At 45.9% G+C, this 25,244-nt stretch overlaps 1 protein-coding gene across 1 annotated transcript in view; it reads right to left on the reverse strand.

Annotated features, from left to right (window-relative positions):
* SPG7 (SPG7 matrix AAA peptidase subunit, paraplegin) overlaps positions 1–19,039 on the reverse strand; it is a 33,081-nt gene extending 14,042 nt beyond the window's left edge. The window contains exons 1-9 of the mRNA XM_068955677.1: positions 18,825–19,039; positions 17,778–17,880; positions 16,338–16,427; positions 11,596–11,846; positions 10,901–11,040; positions 8,032–8,134; positions 6,386–6,511; positions 5,674–5,836; positions 4,718–4,891 (exon numbers count right to left, since the gene is read on the reverse strand). Of these exons, the coding sequence (XP_068811778.1) occupies positions 4,718–4,891; positions 5,674–5,836; positions 6,386–6,511; positions 8,032–8,134; positions 10,901–11,040; positions 11,596–11,846; positions 16,338–16,427; positions 17,778–17,880; positions 18,825–18,962 (1,288 nt within the window). The 5' untranslated portion in view covers positions 18,963–19,039. The remainder of the gene's footprint in view (positions 1–4,717; positions 4,892–5,673; positions 5,837–6,385; positions 6,512–8,031; positions 8,135–10,900; positions 11,041–11,595; positions 11,847–16,337; positions 16,428–17,777; positions 17,881–18,824) is intronic.
* Between the last annotated feature and the right edge of the window lie 6,205 nt (positions 19,040–25,244).

Below are 25,244 nucleotides of genomic sequence, written 5' to 3' on the forward strand. Positions count from 1 at the left end.
TATGCACGTAAGCCAGGTGAGTTGCAGCTCTCTCCAGCTCCACCAGAAGAACTGCCAAATGTGTCAGTGTACAAGAACTCAGGAGAGACATTGAAGTTAGAGGTAAGTCAGAAGACTGGCTCTTTCAGCTTGTGCTATGGCAAGCCTCAGTTCTTCCTCCTTGCAGGATGCTGTCTAAATAAGCTCCTGAAGATGAAGCCCACGATCCTTCAGGCATGTGTTACAGTGTGCTTTGGAGTGTGATAAATAAGCAGAGACTGGCAGACACTTCAGGGATAGCAAACTTCATTCACATGGCAAGATTAGACAGTACAATACATCATCTGCTTTGCAGCTGGGAAGACTCAGTCTTAAAATAGGCCCAACTATTAGAACAAATATAACTAAAACAGAACCAAGGAACACGTCCTTCTTGCATCAGCTTTTGCCCCACTTGCTCTCAGCGGGCATCCCAGTAGCGTGAGAAACAGCTCCAAGAAATCCACAACAGCAACCTGCTTCACCTTTGTGTGCCCAATACAATGTCGCCTGGCATGTCACAGGCTTTGACTTCAACAGGCAAAGATCAGTCATATGAACAGTCTATGACAACATCACCTCAGTCACATCAACAAGTTAAAAACAGCAATGAAAATCTAATCTAAAGAAAGCCTTCATATCTGCAGTGCTTGTAAATGAGGCCACTTCAAAAAGAAAAGGAAAAAAAATCCACTTGAATTGGTAAGTGCTCCGCTTCCCCACTGACACAGAGCACGTTACTTGCATGGGCATCTCATCCGCATTATTACCCTGTGTAATTCTACAGCTGGTTGCTGAAAAGCATTTTGGGCATCATCTGCGTACAGCATCAATGACAGAGCCACTTTTGTAAGGGAAGTCAAAACATAGGTCAAAAACGTACATAACTGCATAACTCAGGGAGGCAGGTCTCATCTGAGAACTGTGTGTGAAGAGCTGCTGCTGAAAGATGTCCCACACTTCATTCACAAAACACAGATCAGACCAGGACCTTCAAGCTCCTCTGTTCTGAATGCATTTGAGAGGAGATGTTTGGGTCACATTCCTCTTCTGCTTGTTTGCAGTTTGCATGTGAAGATTCACTATTCAAACCAGGAACACGTACTACAGTCTTTGTCAGAACAGGTCGCTCTCCTTTTAGAGACAGCTTCAGGATATAGTAGGTCCCTCCCATCCCTCCCCTTCTTCCACCAGATCCCTGCTGCTTCCAGAATATGAAGAAAGCTATCAGAGTGAAGGAAACCAAGGTTGCTTGCAGAAGAGCACTGCGATTACTCTGAAATCTGCATACCAGAATTACCAAGCATCAAACCGCACATTCATCCCATACAGCTTAGCGTAATGGCTTTTTTTTTTTTTTTAAAATGTCCTCTTCCTTCCCCTAGCCTGCAGAGGGGGTTCCCATGCAGCTCTGACCTTCCTTTTCTTTCTCTACCTTACCTCTGAGTAATCTCATCCAAACACAGAAATTCAACATTCACTGGTAAGCTGATCATCCACAGATCTACTTCTATACTCTATTTCCACCCCTCTCAAATTAATAGCTGAACTCAGCTCTGTAGTATTGCCTTCCAGAAGTTCAGCCATCAATTTAAGCTAAAAGACAGCTAAAACAGAGGTCTTGCCCTTCTGTTTCAAGGCTTCCTCATTACAAATGCTTACCACTCCTCTACTTGTGCTTAGTTAGAACTGTTAACCTCCCTCTTCTGAAAACTTGATTTTGCCACGATGCACATACAACTCCAGTGTTCATTTCGGTAACATGTTCTGTTAGATAACACTCCAGTAACATGTGCCAAGATCAGTGCTTAGGAGTGCAAGCCAATGTTAAGTCCATGTTTCTTGTACTAGCCTGACAGTCCTTGCCAGCTGTCTCTCATTTGACATTGTAAGCTCCTTGGGCTACTTTTTTTTAGCATGTGTTTGATAAAGCACTTAGCAAAATGAAGGACTTTGTACATGATCTGTATGAGACACGAATAAATAACTAGGCAATACAAACTTATAAACAACCAACTAGGCAGCACACAGCAAGTTGCTTTTGCAGGGACTCCTAAAGCATATATTGAAAATAGTATGTGTTCTAAATTCAAAGGGAATTGCACCCTAATTTCTGAACTAAAACTCACTAAAACAACGAAAAAACCTCACAACACTAGAAATTCTAATTCTGTACCTAATTTCTATAGGCTGGAAGAAATTACAGTCATCTTCATTTTTAGCACAGAGATGCAGGTTGCACAGACTACATATTCCTGAACAGTCAGATGGGCCTTCTTTTGATTCAGTGTTAACCTGTTCCCAGTTTACCCTGCAATTTTCAGGAAAAAAAAAACATCCAATCTGGGACTGTTGCTATTCCATGCATCACTACCAGCCTTTTCCGTCAATATATCTAACTATTTACAGCAGTATCTGAATAGTTATGTTCACACCAAGTAAATTTACATGTTTGCCTAAGTTTCCTAAAAGTTAGTACACGTGCAAAGTCCCAGGGAACTGCACATATATTCAGGGCAATTTCTGATATCTACATAGCACTGTGTCCTTCAAAGATATTCCTCTGATAATCGGATTCCTATCTGATTATTAGGGACCTACTTAAAGCTCATTCCTCTCCTTCAAAAACTTTATGGAGCCTGGCTTGAAGCAGAGAAAGGTCTGGAAGATCTCTGTTCAGCAGGACCACTCTGCCCTGTTTGCACCACACTGTGCTCTAGCTTACAGTTTCTCCTTCTTCTGCAACAAGGGCAGAGATCCAAAGTTATAGATCATCTTGTGTGCGCTATGGAGGAACTTCTATCCTTTGCTACAAATATTTTTATAAGTACCAGCTTCTCTCCTTGAGAGGAGAAGGTTTACCCCAGAGCAACTTCCAGAAGGCAGCCTTGCTGGGGAACCACAGGAAATGTTTACTTCAGCACGGCTGCACCCTCCACTTCACTGCAAGCATTCAGTAAAAAAAGCAAGCAGTGTTAACCCCTAAGGTCTGGAGGGAGAGGAGTGATTTTAATGCGGGAATGCTTTTAATTTTTCATTTGAAGAGTCTGATGAGAGAGTGTCAGAGTTATAGCCAAGGAGGAAAAACAACAAAACAACCCAGCTCTGTCCCACAAAATAGCTGACTGATAGAAACACTCCTAGATGGGCAGGTAGTTTATCCCTCACCCAGCTCTGCAATAATAAGATTTAGCAACAGAAGCAGTGCAAGCTGGGCCAGTGCTACAGGCTCTGACAGACTTAGTTATGACTAAGAACAGCCAAAGGATTGTCTTTTTGACTTTTGTGTAAAAGTATCTGAGAAAAGGGCTGACTTCAGAAGCAGTACAGCCAGAAACTGTTCAGAAGCATGGCATCAAACCAGGTCTTGCTTGCAAACCTTATCACTCCCTATTTTGATGAGGGTCCTGTATCCAGGCAGGCAACGTGAGAGTTGCTGCCAAAGGACAACAGAAGAAATACTACATTGCTTACTTCCCTCTAGGGCAACTAAACTTTAAAGCTTATCAGGCTTTAAAACACTACCTGTCTTGGACAGAATGTAATAAGTATTCAAGAATATGTAATGGCCAGCTGAATCTAGATGTTACCCTCTAAACATAGTATTTATTGCCCTCGCTGCCAATTCACTTTCTTTTGGTTCCCTTGTACTGTAAATTATTCCTCTTCAATTGCCAGTGGGAAAACATGCTGCTGAACTGAAGCCATTTACTACAGTAAGAGCCTTTGGGGTTGCTGCCCTCTGCCAGCTGTGATCTCCAATGCATGTTTTGTTTTGGTTTCATGAGCAAGCGGATGCGCACGTGGTCGTTGGTACACATTCACTCTGGTTGCAACACTACACTCATCTGACACAAACTCTTTGGAGTACAGTCAGCAAACCAACTGGCCCCAGGGTTTTAGATTTACTAGGTCTAGCCTAAAACTCTTTAAGAGTCTGTATAAAAGTCTAGATTTTAAGAGGGCTAGCTCCACAATCTAGTCACAGCACATACTTAGAGACCTGCCCTAAGCCCAGTTACTTCCCAGGCACTGTCAGCTCTGGAGTAGTCCTGCCCAATTTTCCAGTGACAGAGGAAGAGTGATACGATATAGAGCCTTCACAGACAGGGACTAAAGATTCAGACTGTGTTTGAGGAGATTCCTAGGAGTTCCGTGGGGAAGTGTGGGTCAGCACAAAGCAATTAGTGGGCACACAACTTCCAGAAACCCTGCACTGAACAGTAGCTGCTCTTTCTCCTCTGCTACTCAGTCAACACAGCAGCTGGAGAAGGGGGAGAAAGCAGAGAAAGGACCCACTTCAGGTGAATGATAAAACCACCTCTGAAATCAGAGCAAGGCTAGGCAAGGCCACACTGGGGTCCACCCAGGAAAAACCATCCTGTCTTTCAGGGCCTCAGACTCCTCCCCTAAGCAGCAATCTGAAAGACGCTTATCACTTGTCACGCAGAAGGACTTTTAGCAAGGACATTATCAAGCTGTAGGGCTGGGCTTTGCCCTGAACAGGCTGCAAAGCATAAGCTAGTCTTGTCCCAGGGAAGAGGGGAGTGAGGTTCCTTTCAAGGCAACTGTAACTACTTTAACACTCTCTTCTGCTGAAGTGTGACAGCTTAAAGCAGGAAAAAGATGTATAAGCCAATAGCTTCAATCTCTAAGGCAACAACGGCCCAACTACTGACAGGCAGAGAGAAACACTCACCATCCATTTCCACCAGCAGTTGGTTTAAGGTCTGCTCCTCCTCAGCATTAGCAAAACCAGATATATTGGTTGAGCGCTTCTTGCCCACAGCGTCGATTTCGTCAATGTACACAATGCAGGGGGCACGAGCCTGGGCTTCTCTGAAGAGGCTTCGAACGCGGGCAGCTCCAAGACCTATAGGGCAAAAGGAAGAAGAACTGAGCCTCATAGCTGAAATCATTAGCACAGCTGGAGAGCAGGCTTGCTGGCCCCCAGGGAGACACCTGATTCTGGGCAAACCCTCAGTGCCTGACAAGCCCTCTCCCTATGCTCCACGCACAAAGATACAGTCACAGAACTCATCTCTTTAGTCCGAAGGCACTGCTGTTCCTAGATCATGCTGGCTTTTTACCCAGCTCCCAAAACTGCAGAGACTCCTCACACCTGCTGTAGGAGGAACTCTGTTCCCAGCTCCAAGCTGGAAGTCCTGTTCCTTCCACGGGTCAGGAGCTGAAATATTCAGCATATTCCTGCATACAGACCCTTGTCCAGTCTTAAGAGATCTCAGAAGAAGAAGGAAAAGGAGAAGATGGAAATCCCACAGTACAAAGAGGCCACAGCTCTATGCTGAAAACGTTTCAGCATTCTCATATAACAAAGGCAGCTTTTGCCGATGACTTTAGTTTGGAAATACTAACAAATATAGGGTAGTCAGAGACAAGCGTTTCCAGGTGAAGAACCATGGCTGCACACTGTCAGAAACAAGCAACTAGCAATACAGAGAACAGGCATTTTAGCTTCTAGGTAACTAAGTACCATCTACAACTGAACACCCCGTGCATCTTCAGAAATACCCAACTCAGCCTCCCCATACCAAGACAGGCTAAAAGCCTTCTTTTCCTAAGGGGTCCAGCCAGCATTCTCCAAGTCCAAAAGAGACCAAGGAACCGCTGCTCCCTTCCTCCTGAAGAGCTTACCTCCTATCACCTCCACAAACTCAGAGCCCGCCATGGCCAAAAACGGCACTTGTGCTTCTGTAGCCACTGCCTTCGCCAGCAAGGTCTTCCCACAGCCTGGTGGTCCAAGTAACAAGGCACCTTTGGGCACTTTAGCCCCAAGCTGAAGGTAGCGATCAGGATTCTATAAGCACAACACAACTCCGTCAGATCCACAGCTCGCACAGAACATCTGCAGAAGAACGTGGCCTCCCAGAGCTTTCTGCTATTTTTTCCATCCTGATAAACTCTGAGCTCCCAACAGGAGCAGCTATCTCTGCACTCTGTTACAGAATTGGAAACACAGAGACTGAGTCGTGTTGATCACACCATAAGCCGTTTTCAGCCTATTTAAGCAGAGGCTGTTCAGTATGATACGGGATGAAGAGAAGAATATACCTTCCTCCCCAGGTTGGCCAGCTATCTCAGAAGATGGGTAGCAAGCACTTACTTTGTTCTGCTTTCGTAAGGCGAAGAAAAGAGAAGAGAGAATTCAACACATTTAATGTAATCCTGGCACTGTCAATCAAACAAGTGAGCATGGGCACTTGGCCTTTTAATCTAATGTTTTCAGCACAGATGATCATGATTAACATTAGAACAGAAACACAGAAAACGGGAGAAGCTCTTATGAAGGCTGCATGGCAGATTCATCCACTCCACTTCCATTACAGGACAGCTGTTAAGTTCCTACCTTTAAATAATCCACAAACTCTTTGACTTCCATTTTGGCCTCGTGCATTCCTGCTACATCCTTGAAACCAATCCCTTTTCCAGATTTCCCATCCACAACAGTGAAACGAGCCATTTTCAGCTGGTTCTGTGGAAGGCAGTGCAAGCAATGAAGACACGATCTGACCTTGCACAAGGCAACAGTCTGAAAAGACTCTTTGATATACTTCAGAGGCAGCAGAGCACAGGTATAAGCTGCCCCTGCCCTGCCAAAAATACATTACAATGCCTATTAACGCACTGGCATTTTACCATCTTCTGCTTCGGAAATGGTTCACAGCCAGACTGCAGGACTGTTGACTCAAACTTTAGCCATGTTTCATTGGTAAGGATAAGCAATACTACAGGCAATACTCCTGACATAATCCAACTCAAATTCCCTGCAGGCTCAGCAAGGATACTTACGTGTGTTCAGAATGCTCAAAATCTTAATTGGGATCTGCTCCCCAACTTCTAAGTGCTTTGATGCTTAATATGCTTGGGATAGGCATCGTTTTGAGAAATATGTATTGATGGTAAATAATTGTCAATACTTTCTTGTAAATGGACATAAACAGACGCTTTGCACCACTGTCCAATGCTGCTACCAGTTTCTATTACAACACAATCCAGGGATGGACCTGTTGGCTCTCAAATTTAAGAGGCACCATATTTCAGTCTCCTTGTGTGTGTTAAGCCACAGTGACAGTCAAAACAACAATTTGGTCAAACACCCTCCTTGTAACTGCTCGTTATGTCCTTTTGAAAACAGCTACTCAGGATTTTTTCTATTTGAGAAAAAGTTTATAGCTTCTCAGGCCTTAGAAACACAGGCTTCTCCGAGTGAAGAGTTAAATGTGCAAGGCCTGGCAGCCCCTACTTACGCAAGGGCACAATCTAGTCCTTAAGGCCATCATTACTCAACGCTTTTTTGACTATTCTTCTCTTCCAAGCAGCTGCACCCCTTTATACAAAGGGAATCCCAGAGCCAGGAGAGAAGTGCACAGGAGACCTACTGCAAAACTTAACAGGAGACTGAATTCACCACTGTTCTCATCCCAAAGTCCCTGCGGTCATTGCCAGTGCACCTAGGGCCTATTTCTACAGAGTTCCACCAGCTGATCCAAGCAAGGGTGGAGAAGCAGGAGATTTGACCGATGTTGCAAGTGAGGCATGTGGCGTGAGGGGAAGCGGCCAACACATAATGCAATCCAGAATTTGAACTTTTATTTTTTTAAAATAAATTGAGAAGTCATTTTGCAGAAAGCAGTAATTCCTACCCCTGGCTGTATGGGAGGCATATTGGCAGGATCCAGTGAAAAACACCATCTGCAGCTGCAACTCATTAGCAAGCTTTGAAAATAGCACAGCAAACTGGACTGCAAATTCACTGAACTCAGCCCCTCCTGCCATTGCGGAAAGAAAGGGCCTCAGCTAAGGCCAGTTACTGTACAACCTAATCAGATGATCAGGGCAGGAAGAGATGCAAGATGCGTCAAGACTGCAGAGTCCTTGGCATCAGTTAATTCTCATCCTCTGTTGACTCTACTGCGAAAAGGGGAGGAAATTAGGCCAGAAGACAAGACTACTCACAGGCTGCAAAACAGCGTCAAGATCTAGAATACTTACGAAGGCATTGAATCCTCCGACCCGGCTTGCCGCCCTAATAAGGCGGAAGATGCTCCACAACATAGACACAGCCACAAGTGTCACTATCAGGGAAATCATGTCACTGAAAGGACAAAAGCAAGTCAGGTACAAATTGAAGCGTTTGGCCACAAGAAGTATTATTAGCTTGGTAAATATTACTCAATGCAGCTATTTTCAGTATTTTAAAGGTCCTGACATTTAGGCTAGAAGCACAGCAACGAGCAGACATGACTAAGAAAATGGCACTTTTACAATTTATATATAAAAGTACCCATACAAAATATATAAATATACACACACACACACACTCTTTGTTTTATATATAACAGAAAACCCAACAATTACCTAGTCTAAAAGGTTAAACAGGAGACGCTGGCAAATACTGCTTACAGCTATGGAAGAAAGTCTACCTTACCATCCCTTTCAGAGGCATTGCTGCTCATGAAACAAATACAACCTTCAGGCAGTTAAATTATATCCAGACCAGAATCCAATGGGACCAACAGTGTAGGCAAAGGGAGTTTGCTACAGAAGATCTGTGGCCAACAACACTAGGAGATACCTATGCCCTCAGTCCTGGGAAAAATACCAGTACAAGTCAGCCGTTAAGAAGCTGCTCTATCTGTTTTGGTTGGCCCTCCCTGGCCAAGCATCTTAGAAGTCCCTTGTGTCAGAAGAAAGCGTTACAGCAACCAACATAAACTTTCTGGATCCTTTGCAATGCCAATCCCACGAGAAAGGAGACGCGTAACAGAGACAACACTGCAAGTCTAACGCAGTTACAGGACAAACTTGCTGAGAATCAAATACCCTGTGAGCTCTACACACTGGATGCTTTTTTAATAGGAGGAAAAACAATCAAATATGCCAGATGACAGTTTGGGAACTGAGGGACCATAACTCAGCTCCCTGTTCTGCTACAGATGCCCTGCTTGATCCTGTCAAATCTGGCCTCACCACACTTCTGTTTCTTATCTTTAAACAAGGAGCATGTCTTCCGTCCCTCACAAAGGGATGATTTACTGAAGCAAGGGGATCAGCATGGGCCATACACCCAGCTGTGTTTATTTCTTCTCTGTGAGAGATCCTACGGAACACTGGGAACTGGATGTCACCTCCAGTTTGTCAACTGTACAAACAGAGGATTAATCCTGAAACAAACCAAGTGCCCACGTCTCAGAGGGAACCGAATGCAAGCTGTGAGTGCTCTGCACCTCGCAGGTTAAGGTTCCAGATCCTGAAATCTCCCCAAAAGAATACAGACCCTATAGCGTCTCTTTGAAGATTCTCTTTCTAGGGGCTGGGGAAGCAGCCTGCGTTCCTGGCTGATTTTAACTTTTCAGTTTACTTTGATATGCAGAAGTTTGACAAAAACTGGCAAGTTCTGAAATTCAGCTAAAGATCTCATACTGCCTGGTCAAATAAATAAATAAAAAGGTTAATCTTCATATAAACCATGTATTACTGTATGCAACTAGACAATATCCTGTCCAGATATCTATTCATAGCTGCTCAGGCCATTTAGGCATGTCTCACACTGAAGTAGAGCCTCCAAGAGCTGGATGACCACACTGGTCATCCCCAGCTCCAAAAAGAAAGACCCCATGCTCTCTGATCCCCACAAGCTCCTGAAAAAAACATGAGGTATGCCTCCACTTCACATGATGTACAAGCAGGAGACTGGGCCATCTTGGAAGATAATACCAGCAGCATGAAGATACTTTTCTTGGTTTCCAGGGAAGGGAAGTTCTTCACTTAGCAGACAAGATTCCTGTACTACATCTCTCGAATGCTTTAGGATAAATAATTAGTTGAGAGCTCTTCCTGTGCTCAGGTCCCTCCACACACTTATGGAAAGCATCTTTCTACAACAGTGTAACAGTTGCCAGGGCGGTGGAGCTCCTGGACTTGTTTAACATTCCAGTGAATGAGCTTTACAGGTCTGTTTTGCACCCATAAATCCTGTTTTCCAAGAACAAGCCGCCAGCCTTAGAAGAAGGGCACATAAAACCACAGCAGCAAAAAACTACACAGCATTAGAACAACATACGAAAATACAGTCTAGCTGGCACTCAAAGTCTTTTGACAGATTCCCCTCCCCCTTCTTGCTCATTGCAGCTTTATTTCAGAACTACAAGCTTTGAGTACTGCTGATTTTTTTTTTTTTCCTTAAACAAAGGATCTTAGTTCCAGGTAACAGAATAGGACTGTGAAATTAACAGAAGAAATCTCAATGAGAAGTGAGTTCTTGTGTCTTATCATCAAAGCTGCTCTGCTCAGTATGTGGCTCACGGCTGGAGCCAACACCAGTGCAGGCTAGTCTCTGATCCACAGCTTTTGGAGAAACAGGCCAAAACTAGGTGTTTATTTTTACAGACTGAGCAACTGACACAGGCCTTCCTCAGAGCACTTCACTGGGGGAAGGCTCACTGCATCACTGACATTGTCTGCAGACCAGGACGTAACATCACAGCTGTTGAGTCTGTGGAGTCAGGATTTCTATCAGACTCTGTACTTTAATAATTGATTAGGAGAACAAAGAAGTGTTCAGCTGCACAAGAACTTAGAGCGACTGATACAGACTTTACTCAGACTTGCTGACACTGACTCTAAACATTTTGGTCTACTACATGGTACAGCTCTAGCCACCTCCTTGGGACCCTTACTTTTGAAATATTAAGACATATCTAGAGCAAGTCTATTTCCAAAAGAGACAGTAAGCGCTCCAAAACATGGAGCGCTTTTTTGTTCTGCCTTTATGCAACATTTAGTACAAAGACTTTCTTCTCCAAGTGAGTGATGTTGCTGCCAACATAAGACCAACCGTAAGCACAAGCGTATATCATACTTTCCATAAAAGCCAGGGTGTTTGTAGGAAACGGGGAGTCTCTCTTTCTCATCAATATTCAGCTCATCTTCTGCAGCTCTCAGCTTCTCTTCAAACTTGTCAATGTTTGCCACCCGCATTGTGTACAGCAGGGTAACGTTCTGGAGACATGAAATCAAGAGAACTATACTGTAGTATAAAGACGCAGCAGTGAGCAGGAGGGGTGCACACCATGGATAAGTAAGACAAAAGTTAGCCTTAAGTTGTAGCTTTTTGTCAGCTGCACCAAACTCATAAGATAACAATGACACTAGCACTAAAAAGCCTCTGGTTTTTCCCTAGCTAAACTAAAATCCAAATAGGAGAAGATATTTGGAACAAGATCTAGTAATAAGAATTTACAATCATTTTCTAGATCCCTTCTGTCATATTAGACGGAGCTTGTAAAGAACCACCACTGAGTTCTCCCAGCTGCTTGGACCTCTCAAGATTTTCCTACAGGTAAATATTAATTACTCTTACAATAAAAAAAGAATTAGGACGCCACATCAATATAAGTAGCAGAAGTCCCAGAACTTGAAATACAAGGGAGAGAAACATTAGAGAAGAGCCAGTTTACTAGCTAGGGTTTAACTGAAGGCATATCCTTTAATTCAATTATTCTCAACAGTTTAATTCATTCTAATTATTCATTCTAATTGTAGAAAGTCACTCACGACTTGTCCGTGTGGAGTTCCTCCTGGGTGTAGATAAACTTCCACAATATCACTCTCTGGAACCACTTCAATTCTCTGGACCTCCCCCTTTGCCAGCATCTCATTCACAAAGTAATTCCAGGAAATGTTGGTCCCTTCTCTGTTCTCTCTGACCGTGAATCGAAACATCAGTAGTATGAAAGTTATGACGAGGAGTGCCCGCAAGCGGTCAATATGCATCTGATTTTCCCGTTTCCTGCGTTTTTCATCCTCTTTATTAAAAAAAGAAACAAATCAAAAACACCATAAACACGAAAAGACAGATATGAGCATGTAATTGTGTAATTTTCTGACCCAAAGAAGGAACGATGAAGCTACAAGGATTAACCCAATGGTATTTTGTTGTTGTTGCTGTTGTGTCATTGGTTTCTCCTGAAGCACTACAGAGGCAATACCTAGCCTGTACAGCACAGCCTATTTTCTGGCTTGGCTGACAGAGGTAAAAGAAGGTCATGTGAGTTGCCCAAGGTTACACAATGAGTCAGTTTTAGATTATATTGCAGTTCCAGACCTTTTTGGCTTCTAGACTGTCAGACTGCAGGGCTTCGGCTGTACATACGAAACAGCATCAGGTCAAAAGTCTGGTCATGAAAGGACAAGCAGTCAGATGCAAAATTAACAGTTGCCAGGAAGGAGGCAAATTTTGCAGTCTGCTAGTCAACAAAATTTGCTTGCATCACACTACTGCTTTTCAAATCAAATTTGCTTTACCATGGCTACGTTCAACTACTGGCCCACTTCTATAAGACATGGTTCTATACTGCCTACTAGTAGGGCTGCTGCTAACATATCCACGGGAAAACATTAAAAGCAAATAAAACCAGTCACAGTGTTGCTCTCCAATCACGTAGCACAGTATTATATGGTATAATTGTTTCTTGGTCAACTCCTGATCTGCAGGCATCCTGGATCACAAGACCAGCAGCATTTCTACTACCTAGCATTTGCAGTCTCAAGTTTAAGTCTAAAAAAGCGTAGGAGACATCACATACAGTTTACTCAGGCAAATACACTGCAAAAAAAAAAAAAAAAAAAAGAATCTCCTTGTCTTCACAAAGTTGCACAGATTTTCTCCCATGACACATAACTAACCTCATGTTCAAACAGGTCTGATAACTTGTACAAAATTAAGGGTCTGTATCAAAGAGAGAATCACGTACTAGATGTGCTTTCCCCTCCCCTTACTGTATCAGGGACACATATTGAAGTGATGGCATGAGAAAAACAGATGGCTTGCTTTGAATATTTGCCACCAAACCATTTTTCAGACTTTGAACATTTTTTGGACTGCACAAACAAATTCAAAATTCTGTGGTCTGCAAAGGACTGCCACAGCACAGCGGTCAAGTCAACGGCTAGCTATTATTTGAGTTGTTAAAAAGACAACAAATCTTCTCTTCCTCCCCCTCCAGTCACATGTGGGTGTTCTTTTATATATAATCTACCATTTGCTCTTGATATACAATTTAACATTAACAGCAACATGGCATACATAAATACTATTCTACACCTAGAAATAAATTAAGTCTGCACCACTGGATTGCTACTGCATCTGCCTGCTGCAACCCAGATTAAATTTATTTGCAAATTCATAACAAATGTTCTGACACTAGCATTCATCACTAGCCACCAGTTAGACCCTACACACAGTGTAAAAACCAAGGGACAAACATACAACCCAGTCAGATGCTAAAAAAAGTACTCTGTCCTTCCGATATGCAGCATCATTTTTCACTTGTTTCCTAGCTCTGCTCCACATTTAACAGGAAAGGCTCGTGCCTAAATAGAAACAATGCAGCTTTTCAGATAAGGTCATAACTTCAAAAGAGAGTGACAAGCTCAGACACCACGTCCAGCCCATCCACTTTGTTCTTTGATGCCATCTTCTCACTTCTGTGTTATCTGCTAGGTTCAGCTTTATTAGAACAAAGCAAATTCATCACAGAGCTGCAGGCTTATATCCAGTTCAGTCTTTAACTAAAGACAATTAAACTATAGTAAGATAGAAGCCCTAGTCTGAGCAATAGCCTGAAATGCTGAGCAAGTTCTAAATAAAATGGTTCTACAGAGAAAACAGCTCTAGAGAAGTGAGCACTGATACAAAGAAAGTCCATCTATTCCTATGCAAGTTCCTTGGAGATCTCAGAGTAAACTCTTGCTAAAGCACTTCTCTGTATTAAATTTCAGTCAAAGTCAAGATGCATATAATATATTCTAAAGCACACAACTGTGAGGAGACTACCACAAAAAGATCACTAGTGGAAAAACTGGCCACTAGATACCTCAACACAACCTCTACAGTGTCTAAGATTTAGACTTGTCTAGGACCTTTAACCTACAGCTGAATAACTTCAGAAAACATCACCATTTCTAGAAAGCTGGAAGACAACACAAAGCCTTCTTCCACGTTTAATGTGAGACAAAATTAATCTATTTCTAGTTTATGTAAAAAGTGGCTGTCTTTGCAGTACAACAATTGCATTGCACTGTAAGCTGCTCCACAGTATTTGGTAAATAAAAACCAATAACTGGAAGTGACACTTGCAAGCAACAGCTGCAGGAATACTTCCAGCTCTTTAGTCTCAAAAAGCCTCCATAAAGCAACGATTTGCCATTAACCCCAAATCTGAACTCTCTGATTAAAACCTTGCAAAGGCTGCAGTGACAGCTTGAAGAGTTCTTTTTAATAATTGCTGCAGAGATGAGTATTCCTCTGGAGACACAGGGTAGCATTCCACCACCCAAAGTCAAGTCACCCATTAATCACAGGAGAAGAGAGGCCACAAAACACAGCATGTTACTGTTTACTAATTTTAATAGCTACAATACTTCTCCAAGGCTCTGTGCTCACAGTCACCCTGTGTGGTCTTGCAGATATCAAGCACCCCTGCCTCAAAGGTCTGACTTCCTGAATGAGAGAACTGCAATACCTGCAGTAGTGTCCCATTACAGACTTCATCTCAGTTCAGCGGATCAAACGGGCAAAGCCTCTGCTCTTGGCTTAAAGAGACTACATACAATAACATAAATCAGACTAGAAGCAATCAGCAGTTGACTGCTTTTACTTCAAAAGTTAAATCAAGAGGATTCCATTATATGTTTAAGCACAACAAAGAAAAGTCAAGCCTTCTTTTTTCACACTATCTGATAACAGCTAGGTAGAAGTTTGTAACAGAATTTACAAAACAGAACTGTGATGTGCGAGATCTCCATTTAGAGAGAATTTATCCCTCACTTGGAAGTAGGGGAACAAATAAGCAGCACAGACATCCATGTAAACTCTCTCAAGCCATCAGCAGCCCCTGTAAACATCAGCTAATGTCGTAAAATTAAGAACACACTCAGGACTGTTTTAGCTTCAGCAAGCACTCCTGACAGATAGGAGAACATGACATTTTCACCTGGGCCACTTCTGACACCTTTCAAAATAAAGCCCTAAACCAGTGGATAAAGGACGTGCCATCAGTTGTGGGACATCACAGCTAGAAACCTACACCACAAAGTCTGAGAACATGCCCATCCAGAGCCTGGGAACTTTACATGCACCTCAACTCTTGGTAAGCAGGAGAGAAAAAACACACACTCAAAAATGGAAAAAGAATTTTCTTCAAAGTGGAAGAAAAGAATCAAATTACACTTTTGAAATGGAATACAGCTGTTGTCAATCCACAAATAGCAAACAGTTGCTGACAATACTAAGGTTTGAAGGGACACTCGCAAATCAGCGCATATTTGAAAAGTGTTTGGCAAAAACCTACTGGTAGAAGAAAACAGCGACTCCTACAAAGATCAGAACACTAGCCCACCAAAAGTCAGCTAAGACTTTGTCTAGTACACAAAAACTATTCCTCTTCACTTCCTCTCTCTGCTTCCTTTTTAGTGCCATTAAATCCCTTAGCCCCCTCAACAAGCTTAAGGTACACAAAGAGCACTCCTTAACTTCTCAACGTAATCTGGCACCCCATGTAGTTCCCAGAACTTATTTAGTCAGATAAACAAAATTCTTTGTTTTCAAAATAATCCTGTACACTAAGATGCCCGAGACTTGGACAGTACAAGATATGCAAAAACCAGCATCTAGGAAGATTGATTTTAAAAACAATGGAGTCTGAGCAAGTGCTATCAGCAACGCAGCTAAAAAACACTTTTCAAAGAATCTATTTTTAACTTTACTCTGTAAATCACTTGAGGTAAAGAGATACATACAAAGTCAAGGGAACCGAAATACAAGAAAGAAATGGAATTCATCTCAAACTTGAACTGACTAATAAAGAACTGTATGCTAGTGTGGCTCTACACAAAAAAGAATCTCTAACCAGAAGCCAGTAACTACTACTGTTCCCTTTTGTAAAAGGAGGGAACTAAGGCAAACATCAATGAGATTATTTGCATGGGATGCAAAGTGGCATAGAAGAAAACAAAACCACCCTCAGGACCCTTCAGCAAAAAACACCCCTACAGCTCAGGACCTGTCTTAAGCCTTAGTAACTCCATCAGCTAAGCCAAAGTATTCCTTCAAACTTATCAGCTCCACAAGCCTATGGCTAAGAACAAGTTACAGGTACAGCTCTGCAGAACTCAGAGAGAATCTACCATTGTGAACTGCTGTAGTATAAAGGTGGATCTTCCACGCTGTCCACTTCTATCCCTCACACATGCTTGAAAGGTTCATTTCATTAAACATCCTTTTGGCACATACATACCCTCATCCTCCTTTGGAGATTTCTTTTTGAATCCTCCATTCTTATGGTTACTCCCCTGAGAGCTTGAAGTAGTAAAATAATAAGTGCCACCTGCAGGCAAGCAGAGTTAAGCAGTTACTGACAGAAAACCTCAGGTCAAAGCGAGAAAAAGGGACAAAGGACAGAAGAAATACATATGAGCTCCAAATGCACAGAAAGCTAAGTTCCACACCCACCCAGGCGCACAGCCTCTTCTGTATGCCAAGGCAATGGGACAGCCTCACCAGAGGCAGTAACAGGAGGGACAGGCTCCTTCAATCTTCTTATATATTTTTTGACAACCTCATCAAAATATAGTTTTGTTCAGACATTAACGTGGCAAAGAAAATCATTTGGAGAACGTTCCAGTGCTGGAACGTTCACACATTTCCCAAAGCACAACCAAAGTTAACGCTGGTATGATCAGTTAACAACAGCCTCATACTAGGAATTGTAAGTGTTTATTAAAGGAAATGTATGTGCTAGAGCTGAACGCAGGATTCCTCAGTAATGTCATTAGGACACTCTAATAAAAGCCAAGAAAGTAAAGATACAATCAGCAAAACTCTCAGTTGCTGCTAAAAAAGACAATCAGCAGAGGCTTTTTTTGGCAGGGAAATGAAAAAAGCTCACAAGCAAAACAACTGACTTAAAGACTGCAGCTTCCATTTCCCATGGTCTTTCACAAAGGCAGCAGAAAGGGGTGCAAGTCCAGGAATCGGGCTGCTTGTCAACTGTTACTTCTTCTAGAGGGTTCTCTACCATTTCAAAGACTGTGCAGATTCCTAACTAATTTTAAAAGGAGAAAAAAAATTTTTTTTTTTTTGAACTCTTCAAGATAAGGCAGCCCAAGCTCACCAGGTCCACACTGGCCAGAATGGCAGCAACAACTTTTGTTCAAATCTCAAAGGCATCAGCAAGCCCGTTTTCCCAGTATGAAGACGGCAGGGAGAAGAATAACTACTTCTGTTGTACGTGTTGGGGCTTCTACTCTTAGAATAAGGATATTTTATATCATACAATTTAACTTGTCCCAAGTTCCAATGCAATGCCTTCAGGAATGAACTCATATGATGCGACTCCTGCCAAAGGTGAGGATATTTTCTTTTTAAGCTTTGCTAATGAGGCACATAAAAATTCTCCTGAAGAGTCTGCAGTTTTTAAAATAGCTTTTCCATCTAAATGACTCAAGTGAGCACTTATCAAATCGAGGTCCTTGGGGAAAGGTGCCACTGTTCAACCCTGTCACCAAACAAAAACTTAGAAGCCTTGTAAGTGATGACACTGCTCCCTAAGCCAAGAGCAAAACAGCTTTATTTCAGTTTCAGGAATACAGGCAGTGAAAGTAAGGAAAAGTCAACACTCTTACTAAACAAGACCTTTTTTTCCTCCCCACCAGTATAGTTGCTTTTAGGGACTCACCTAAGAGTTTCCAAAGCCTGACTGGATCTTGAATTATGTGTTGTTTCACTAGGACTCCACTGAAACCTTGAAATGTGGGGGAAAGCGTTTGTGACGGAAGGCTCTGAGGAAGAGAGGAGAAAGTAAAAAGAGACAACTATTGGAAGAGTACTGCGACTGCTTGCTGATTCTGTACTCCATGAGGCCAAGATTTCTAAAGAATTATGGATAAGTCTTAGCAGCAGCGGCTGGGAGACATGAATATTATTCTTGTTTGTGCTGTGAACTTCCCATGCGACTTTGAGGATATTGTTTATAACCCAATTTTGGGATAGCACATGCATAAATATAAACACGTACTCAAACACTGCAGCCTAAAAACACGATAGAAGCTAATTCTTTCCAAAGAGCAACGAGCTTCGCCTTCTTATGACTAGCAAAACGCAAGGGTACTCCCACAACAGAACTGAAGGACTTTGAAATCTTTAGGCCTTGTAAGCCTTCTGCATGGCAATAAGGATAACACAGCTATTCCTCCTGGTAATTCAGCATTAATCCCACAGCCTACGCTTGCGTTTAAAGGCGGTTTCACAACCTCAGACCTGACAGGAACTACGGCCTGCTGCGAACACAAGCCTCACTCTTTTTTATCCCGTTCAGCCCAGGAGGGCAACCTCTGGGGATCAGTTCTTTCCAGAACAGTTGATACCAGCTTAAATTGAGCACAGAGCTCTGGCAGCAGGCGAACACCCACAGCGGCTGAAGCCTGGCTCGTGTCACAGAGCCGTGTCACAGTTGTTTTCCGCCGTGGCCCGCCAACACCTCTTCGCTCGCTGGGGAAAAACACAGGACGGTGCTAAACCCTGTCGGAGGCCGAATTCAAACAAGCCCCTTTCCCTGCTGCCCTGCGGCGGCGCCTCGGCACGGCCAAACCGCGCCACCGGGAGGCCCAGCAGCGCCGGGGCGGGCACCGGGCCGGGCAGCAGAGCCCTAACGGCGCCCATAACCCCTACCCGCGGCGTCCCCCCCCCCGCCCGCTCCGCCCCGAGCCGCCACCGCCGCCGTTACCTGCAGGAGGCCTCCCGCGCCGTCGGGGCCGCCACCGCCGGGCCGCGGGCGGGCCCGGGCCCAGGCCCAGGCCGCGCCGGGCCGCCGCCGCCAGCAGCAGCAGCGGGCCCGGAGCGGCAACAGCCGCAGCAGCGCCATGCTCCGCGAGGCCTCCTGAGAGGGGGGAAGGAGGAGGCGAGCGGGCCGCGAAGGGTAAGGTAGGGCAGGGCCGGGCCGCGCCCGGGGCCACCGAGCCCGCCGCCGCGCCGGCAGCCTCAGCGGGGGCGGAAACGCTCGGTGAAGCGCGAGCGGCCATCTTGAGAGCGGGCGGGCACCGCCGGAGCTGCCATGGCTCAAGATGGCGGGTGCCGCGGTTTAACGGCCGGGAGGGGCCCGGGGCGCCCCGTGGCCCCGCCCCCTGCCGGGCCCGGCCCGCGCTGTTGCCGCGGCAACGCGGAGGGCCCCTCCCCCCCCTCCCCGGCCGGCCAGCGGGGCGCAGGCGCGGATCGGGCTGCGCTAGGCCCCGGCCCCGACCCCCAGCTCCCACCCCGGCCCCGACCCCCGGCCCGGCCTGGGCCAGGCGGCTCCCGCAGGCGGCCCCCACGGCAGGCAGGCCTCATGGCCCGGTCCCGGCCAGGCCCCGGCCCGGCCCGGCCCGGCCTGGTCAGGCGCCACGGTCTGGCCAGGCCCCCGCGGCCCAGCCTTGGCCAGGACCTGACCCAGGAATCGGACAGGATCTGCACCGCCTCGCCTTGGCCAGGCCGGCCTCTGCCTGCTCGAGGCCTCCAGGGCCGGCAGGTCCCTAGGCCCAGCCCCCCTGGAGCAGGCAGGTCCTTAGGCCCGGCCCTAGCCAGGCCCCCAGCATAGATTTAGGCAGGAGGGGAACAAGCACCTGGGAGGCGCAAGAAGATGACTGCAGGCACAGGAGAGCAGCTGAGGTTGAGGCCACCTGCCATGGCCCCAGAAGCGTGGCCTTGCCAGCAGGGATAGCTGGCACCGAGGGAGCGGGCGGTGCTGAGTCCGGTGGTGTGAGCGTGAGTACACAACTAGCCCCGCTCTGGGATTTTTTCACTCTTTACATCATGTTCCACGTAGTTGTAACAGCCAGGAGAAGAGAGAGAAACAACCTCTGGGAGGTTAGATAATCCAACGCAGAGGAAAGAGGCCAGCTCCCTCCCTTTGCAGCTGGTACTGGGGAAAACTCCCCCTCTGACAGCTCACACTTAGGTATGAGTTAGCTCCAAACGCAGATGAAAAACAGTATTTAGTATCTGCAGCTGAGTGTGGTGGATTAACAAGAACCCTCAGGAGTAAATTGAGTGAGCGCACACACATACATACGTTTATATATTTGCAGTTTGTCAGGCAGATTAGCTGGCCCCTGTGATCTCCTGTCTTCTGTGGAAAAGCCATTACAATGTATTTGACAAGTCACGGTAGCCAAGCTGCAATGCTACTGACAGAGTTTGCATTTAAAAGTAGTTCTGTTAGTGCACGTGCACAGTTTTAACAGTGGTGGAAAAATCCCTTCAAGCATTATACCAGAGAGTGTCAAGGTTATGAGCGGTATTAAGTTCTCTATGTATGGCTATCACAAAGGTCATTGTATTTTAAGTCCCTGATCCCAAATCTTGTGTAATCTCTTCCTATTTTGCACTGGCTGTACACAGCAGAGTGGGTGGGCTCGGTGTCCTCTTCCAAGTATTTATTTGGGGCAGGAAGGCATTTCAGAACATAACCTGAATGGTAATGGGTCTTCACGTTTCCTCTGATTCCACCGTCTTTCCAATTCAGGGTCTAAAAGTCGGTCAGTAGTATAAGGCTTGCAAAGATTGCTGTGACGGTTAAGACCATGAAAAGCCCACCCCACCCCCAGTGAGGTAGCCCGAGGGGCCAGTAAAAGCTGTAAGGTGGAAGATCTTAGGGGCAACAGCAACCTTGTTCTTGCACAGCTTAAGCCTTTGGGGAAGCAGCACCCTCAGTCTTTGCGGACCCTTGGCCCTTGCCAGCCTTCAGAGCTTCACGCGGGCCCAGCTGGTGCTGTCAGCAAATGCAGATGTGCAGCGCCTGTGTGTTTCCCAGGAGGTTGCGCTAAGGTTGGCCCAGGACCGCAGAGCTGCAGGCAGGGAATGGCTGGTTTCTTCAGGTCAGCACGAGTCCTTTAGGAACTGGAGCTCCGGAGGATAGGCCCTACTGAGACATTTACCAGCTTCTCTCTAACCATGGGTCTCACCAGGCCAAGCCGAATCTGTCGAAGACTTTAGGTATTGTCACTGTCATCGTTTCACCTCCTGCAACTCACCAGTCCTAGTGCATCTCAGACATTCTTGAATGGGAGGTTGTGGGGCTACATAGAATAATAATTAATTATCTATATGAAGAATCTCTCCCTTCTCCTCAGCAGGTCTGAATTAGCATCCTCTTTCCAGAAGAGTCTCTTAGGATGTTAATTGTCATCTGCCCCCTGGGATGTTTCTAAGTAAACCTTCTACTAGCAAGGTCTATTAGCATGTTAATGTCCTCCTCACTCCTGGAATTCTCTTTGTATCACTGGCTTAATCGTCAAACAGCTTAATTTACAGACACAAAATTAAACTGGTTGCAATTAATCCATATTGGCTGGTCAAAGCTTGCAGTGTTGCAGTGGGGATGTGACAGTCGACTGCTGAGAAACCAGCAGCTCCTCCGCCACTGAACCCGCCACAGAAGCTGCTTGGCATGGCCGGCCAGGCCGTGCTGCCTCGGGGAGATGCCATACAGGCCGTGTTTCTCCCCACCTCTGCTCCATGCCAGCCCTGTGGGCAGAGAGCTCTCCTCACGGCAAGTTTGCTGTCTGCAAAGAGAGATTTGCCTACACTGCTCTGCCCCAGGAGAATCCCTTCTCCTTGTCCCACCAAGCTTGGAGGTTGTGAAGCCACGGCTGGCTCCTTCGAGGCTGCAGGGAGCCCAGGTCTGACACGGGCATGCACCAAAGCCAGAGGTGAGATGGGTGCCACAAGGCTTGGGAGCTCTTAGTGACTAGGCCAGTGAACAAGAGCCGTAAAAGCTCCAGCTCAGCACAGACATGGGCCCAGTGTGAGCCCTCTGCTCCACACCAGCCTGTGCCACTGTCCTTTGCTGGGTGGCTGCCACAGAGATGAGAGACACATCTTCACTCACCCTGTGGAGGGAACCCCGGCAGGAGGTTATTTACTCTTTGGAGCAGGAAATAGCTTGTTCGGAAATGCTGACTCCCTCTAGGATAGGCCATGCCCCCAGAGGACAGAGGAGCTGGGTTTTCAGGGTGGAAACATGGGATATGGCAACCGCAGCAAAGAGTGCCAGGAGCCAAGGGGCTGTGGCAGCCCCTGGTGCCCCAGCCACTGTGGGGTACCAGTGCTGTGCACATCTCTACCTCAGCTTCACTCCAACCGTATCACACCTTGCTTGCATTGATTTTGTGATTAGGCCTGTTGCTAATTAGGCCTGATCTATTTTTAAAGAGTTGCATCATTTCAATAGAATTACCGCTCGATTACAAGTGAAGCAGCGCAGTTTGCTTAGACAGGACTTTACTGACTTCAGCCAGGCTGATTTAACAGACAACCAGATGAGTTTCATTACATCTACATTCCAGTTTTGCTCCAGCTTTGGCGAAGACAAACTTGCGCCCGTTTAATGATAGAGGGCAAGGGGAGCTGAATGGTCCAAAGTCCAGCACAGACTATCATCCAGCTGACCTGTTTGGACGGGCTCACTGACTGCAACAAACAGCGTTTCAGGTCTGTACAGCAGCTGGGCTCTTGCTGCAACGCTCCCAGACAGAAGATGCTAGCCTTGGTGTGGCAAAACCATATTGAACTGCGAGGACTGGTTATTTACAAACGCAACAGGTCGCTGGAGTTGGCCCCATTCCCATTCCTCCTTTCGCACTGTGCTTCGAAGGCAGCCTGCTGCTGATGAACCACCAGGAAGAGGGGTCGGGATCCTTTCCTCTCTTGTGCCAACACAAAGCGACACCAGGAAGGACAGTCAAGACGTTTTGCTGTATGTGCAGCCAGCAACCCCCATGGCTGCACTGTGACTTGTGCGTAGGCGGCTTAGACTGCGTTGCGTATGGGGAGACAAGTGCTGTCCTCTCTGTGTGTGTGAGAGATGACCTTGGGAAAGGTGGCTTCAGCCACTGCCCTTGGATCAGCAATATGCTCCTTTGGGAGCGAGCCAGTATTCTGAGGGGACAGATATAACCTGATCCAGGCTTGGCCTCGCTGGGATGCTCTCCAGCAATGACATCATTCACTAATGCCACGTGTATTTACTACGGGGGAGAGGTGCTGGATTGGAGACTAAAATCCCTGATTTATCTCCTGAGTAGGTTATGGACAGGAAGCAGCATTAGCAGCCGCATCCTGTGTCTTTCAGCCCAAGAGAAAACAGTTCCCACAGCCAACACAGCCATCAGCCTCTGTTATGTCTGGGAACTCCTATCTCCTATTTTCATGCTCCCTGTGAAACAGTCTTGCCACCCTTGTTTTGCCCCCAGAGTCTCAGCAAGCCATCAACCCTCCCTCCCCCCAGCTTAGCTCAGACTAATTTCAAGACAGCACTTTCCTTTGCAACTGAGTGACTGGATACCTGGAATCAGGTTTCCATTGCACTATCCACAGACTTTACATCAATAGTGAATCAAAGGACTAAATGTAAAGCTGAAGTGGCTAGAAAGTAATTCCAGATTTTTTAAACAGATGAAAAATAGCTCTGCTCTGTTGCCCACCTGCATGGCACCATAAGCTAGGAGTGCTCTGTGGCAAGCACTGTCCAGGCCCAGGACAGCGATGCACAACTTGGACCAGCTAGGAGCCCTCGGGGCATTTCAGCACTCTCTAGCAGCGTGCATCTTTGCCACCGTACTTGATGTTTTTAGATGACTTCTTTGTGGATGGCAAGTCAAGGTCAAGGCCTGGACGCTCCCCTTCAGCATAGCAAGGCCAAATTTCCAAGAAAACCTACAGCTCAGGAACGAAGAGCGTGCTTAAAAGAGCCTACGTTTGTCCCTCAGGCACAGTGAAACTCCTTAGCAGGGAAAGATCTGTACAGCAGACAGCCCTTTTTGCATGAGCCAGTCCAAAGCCATCACACCTATTCCTCCAGGAACAGCTTGGAATCACTGCAAGTTTCAGTTCTTCCTGCTGCTGTTGCCAGACATGCTCCCCTGCCTGCTCCTTGCACTGCGTAGAGAACAGCCTGGCCCTTAAATTGCTCCTTTCTGGGGACAAGGGAGGACCCGGCCCCATGGTGAGGCAGCCTGCAGGCTTACGGCACGCCTGGCACACGCTGCTGGGTTACGAACATTCATCTTTAAAAGAGTCACTTCTAAAGACCACACAGTTTAACTTTTAAGACAGGTAGGTGACAGATGGCTATAGAGAGGGGATCATGGGGAAACAGCGATACAGCCGCAGTGACTGAACTGTGCATCAGGATGGCTGCCAGTCCTTGCTTACAAATCTCTAGAAAAGCAGAGCAAACGCAGGCAAGAAGGAGTGGTGCTCTGACAGAGGGACAGAGGGATGCGAGTTCCTCTCAGCTTAGCTTGCCAGGGTAAAGTGGGAGGAGAGGAATAACTTGTACGCAAGTCAAAGGCCACAAATCGCTCCATGTGAACACCCTCCTGGAGAGCGGCTGCAGTGGGCAGAGCTCAGGGGAAGCCCAGGAACTCATCTGTGCACAGGAGGCAGCTGGAGTCACCTCCAAATCCTGCAGACCAGAGGACATCAGTAAACTTTGAGTGAGCAACTGTCACTCCCCACCTCTCAAATCCACGAACAGGCTAGAAACCTAAAGCAGGTCATCAGGATTCATAAAAACCATACTGCTCCCTTTGTGAACCAAGGGCATCGTTTAGCATGGGAGCTAAATCTGCTTCGTGGATAGATGGCTCTGCCCTGCCCTGGCCGCTTGGCTGGGCTGATGCAGGGACTCAGCTGATCAGACAGTGGGCTGGACTGAGGAGCTAAACCTTCGGAAAACTGCTGATTCTGGTGCCAGTGAGCTGCCACATTAGTTTAGCCTCCTTGATTAATCACATCTGGCTCTGCAGAGTTGTGAACAACTACCTCACTTGTAAAGCAGGTGAAAACCCAGTCTGTTGTTTCTTAATGGCATCACACGCACAAGGGCTTGTTTAAATTGGGTTTTCCCTTTAACAAAAGAAACACACGGGTAGCTTGAAAGTACCTTTATTTAGGAAAAACAAGATGATGTGCAGAGTTAGGGAAGTTTCTGCTGCAGTATCAGGAGCAGCAACTGTACTCCTTGTTGGTTTTCTAAACAGCTGCCTTGTTAGCCAAATCCATCTCTCTTGAAAATGTTAATAGCTGACAACTAAAGCAAGAGCCAAACTTAAAGTTCTTCTAATCAAAGTCCTTCTGAAGTTTTATTCTCTTGGCCTCTTTCATATTG

This window comes from Struthio camelus, chromosome 10 (assembly GCF_040807025.1).
Source record: "Struthio camelus isolate bStrCam1 chromosome 10, bStrCam1.hap1, whole genome shotgun sequence".
In the NCBI taxonomy this organism is placed as follows: domain Eukaryota; kingdom Metazoa; phylum Chordata; class Aves; order Struthioniformes; family Struthionidae; genus Struthio; species Struthio camelus.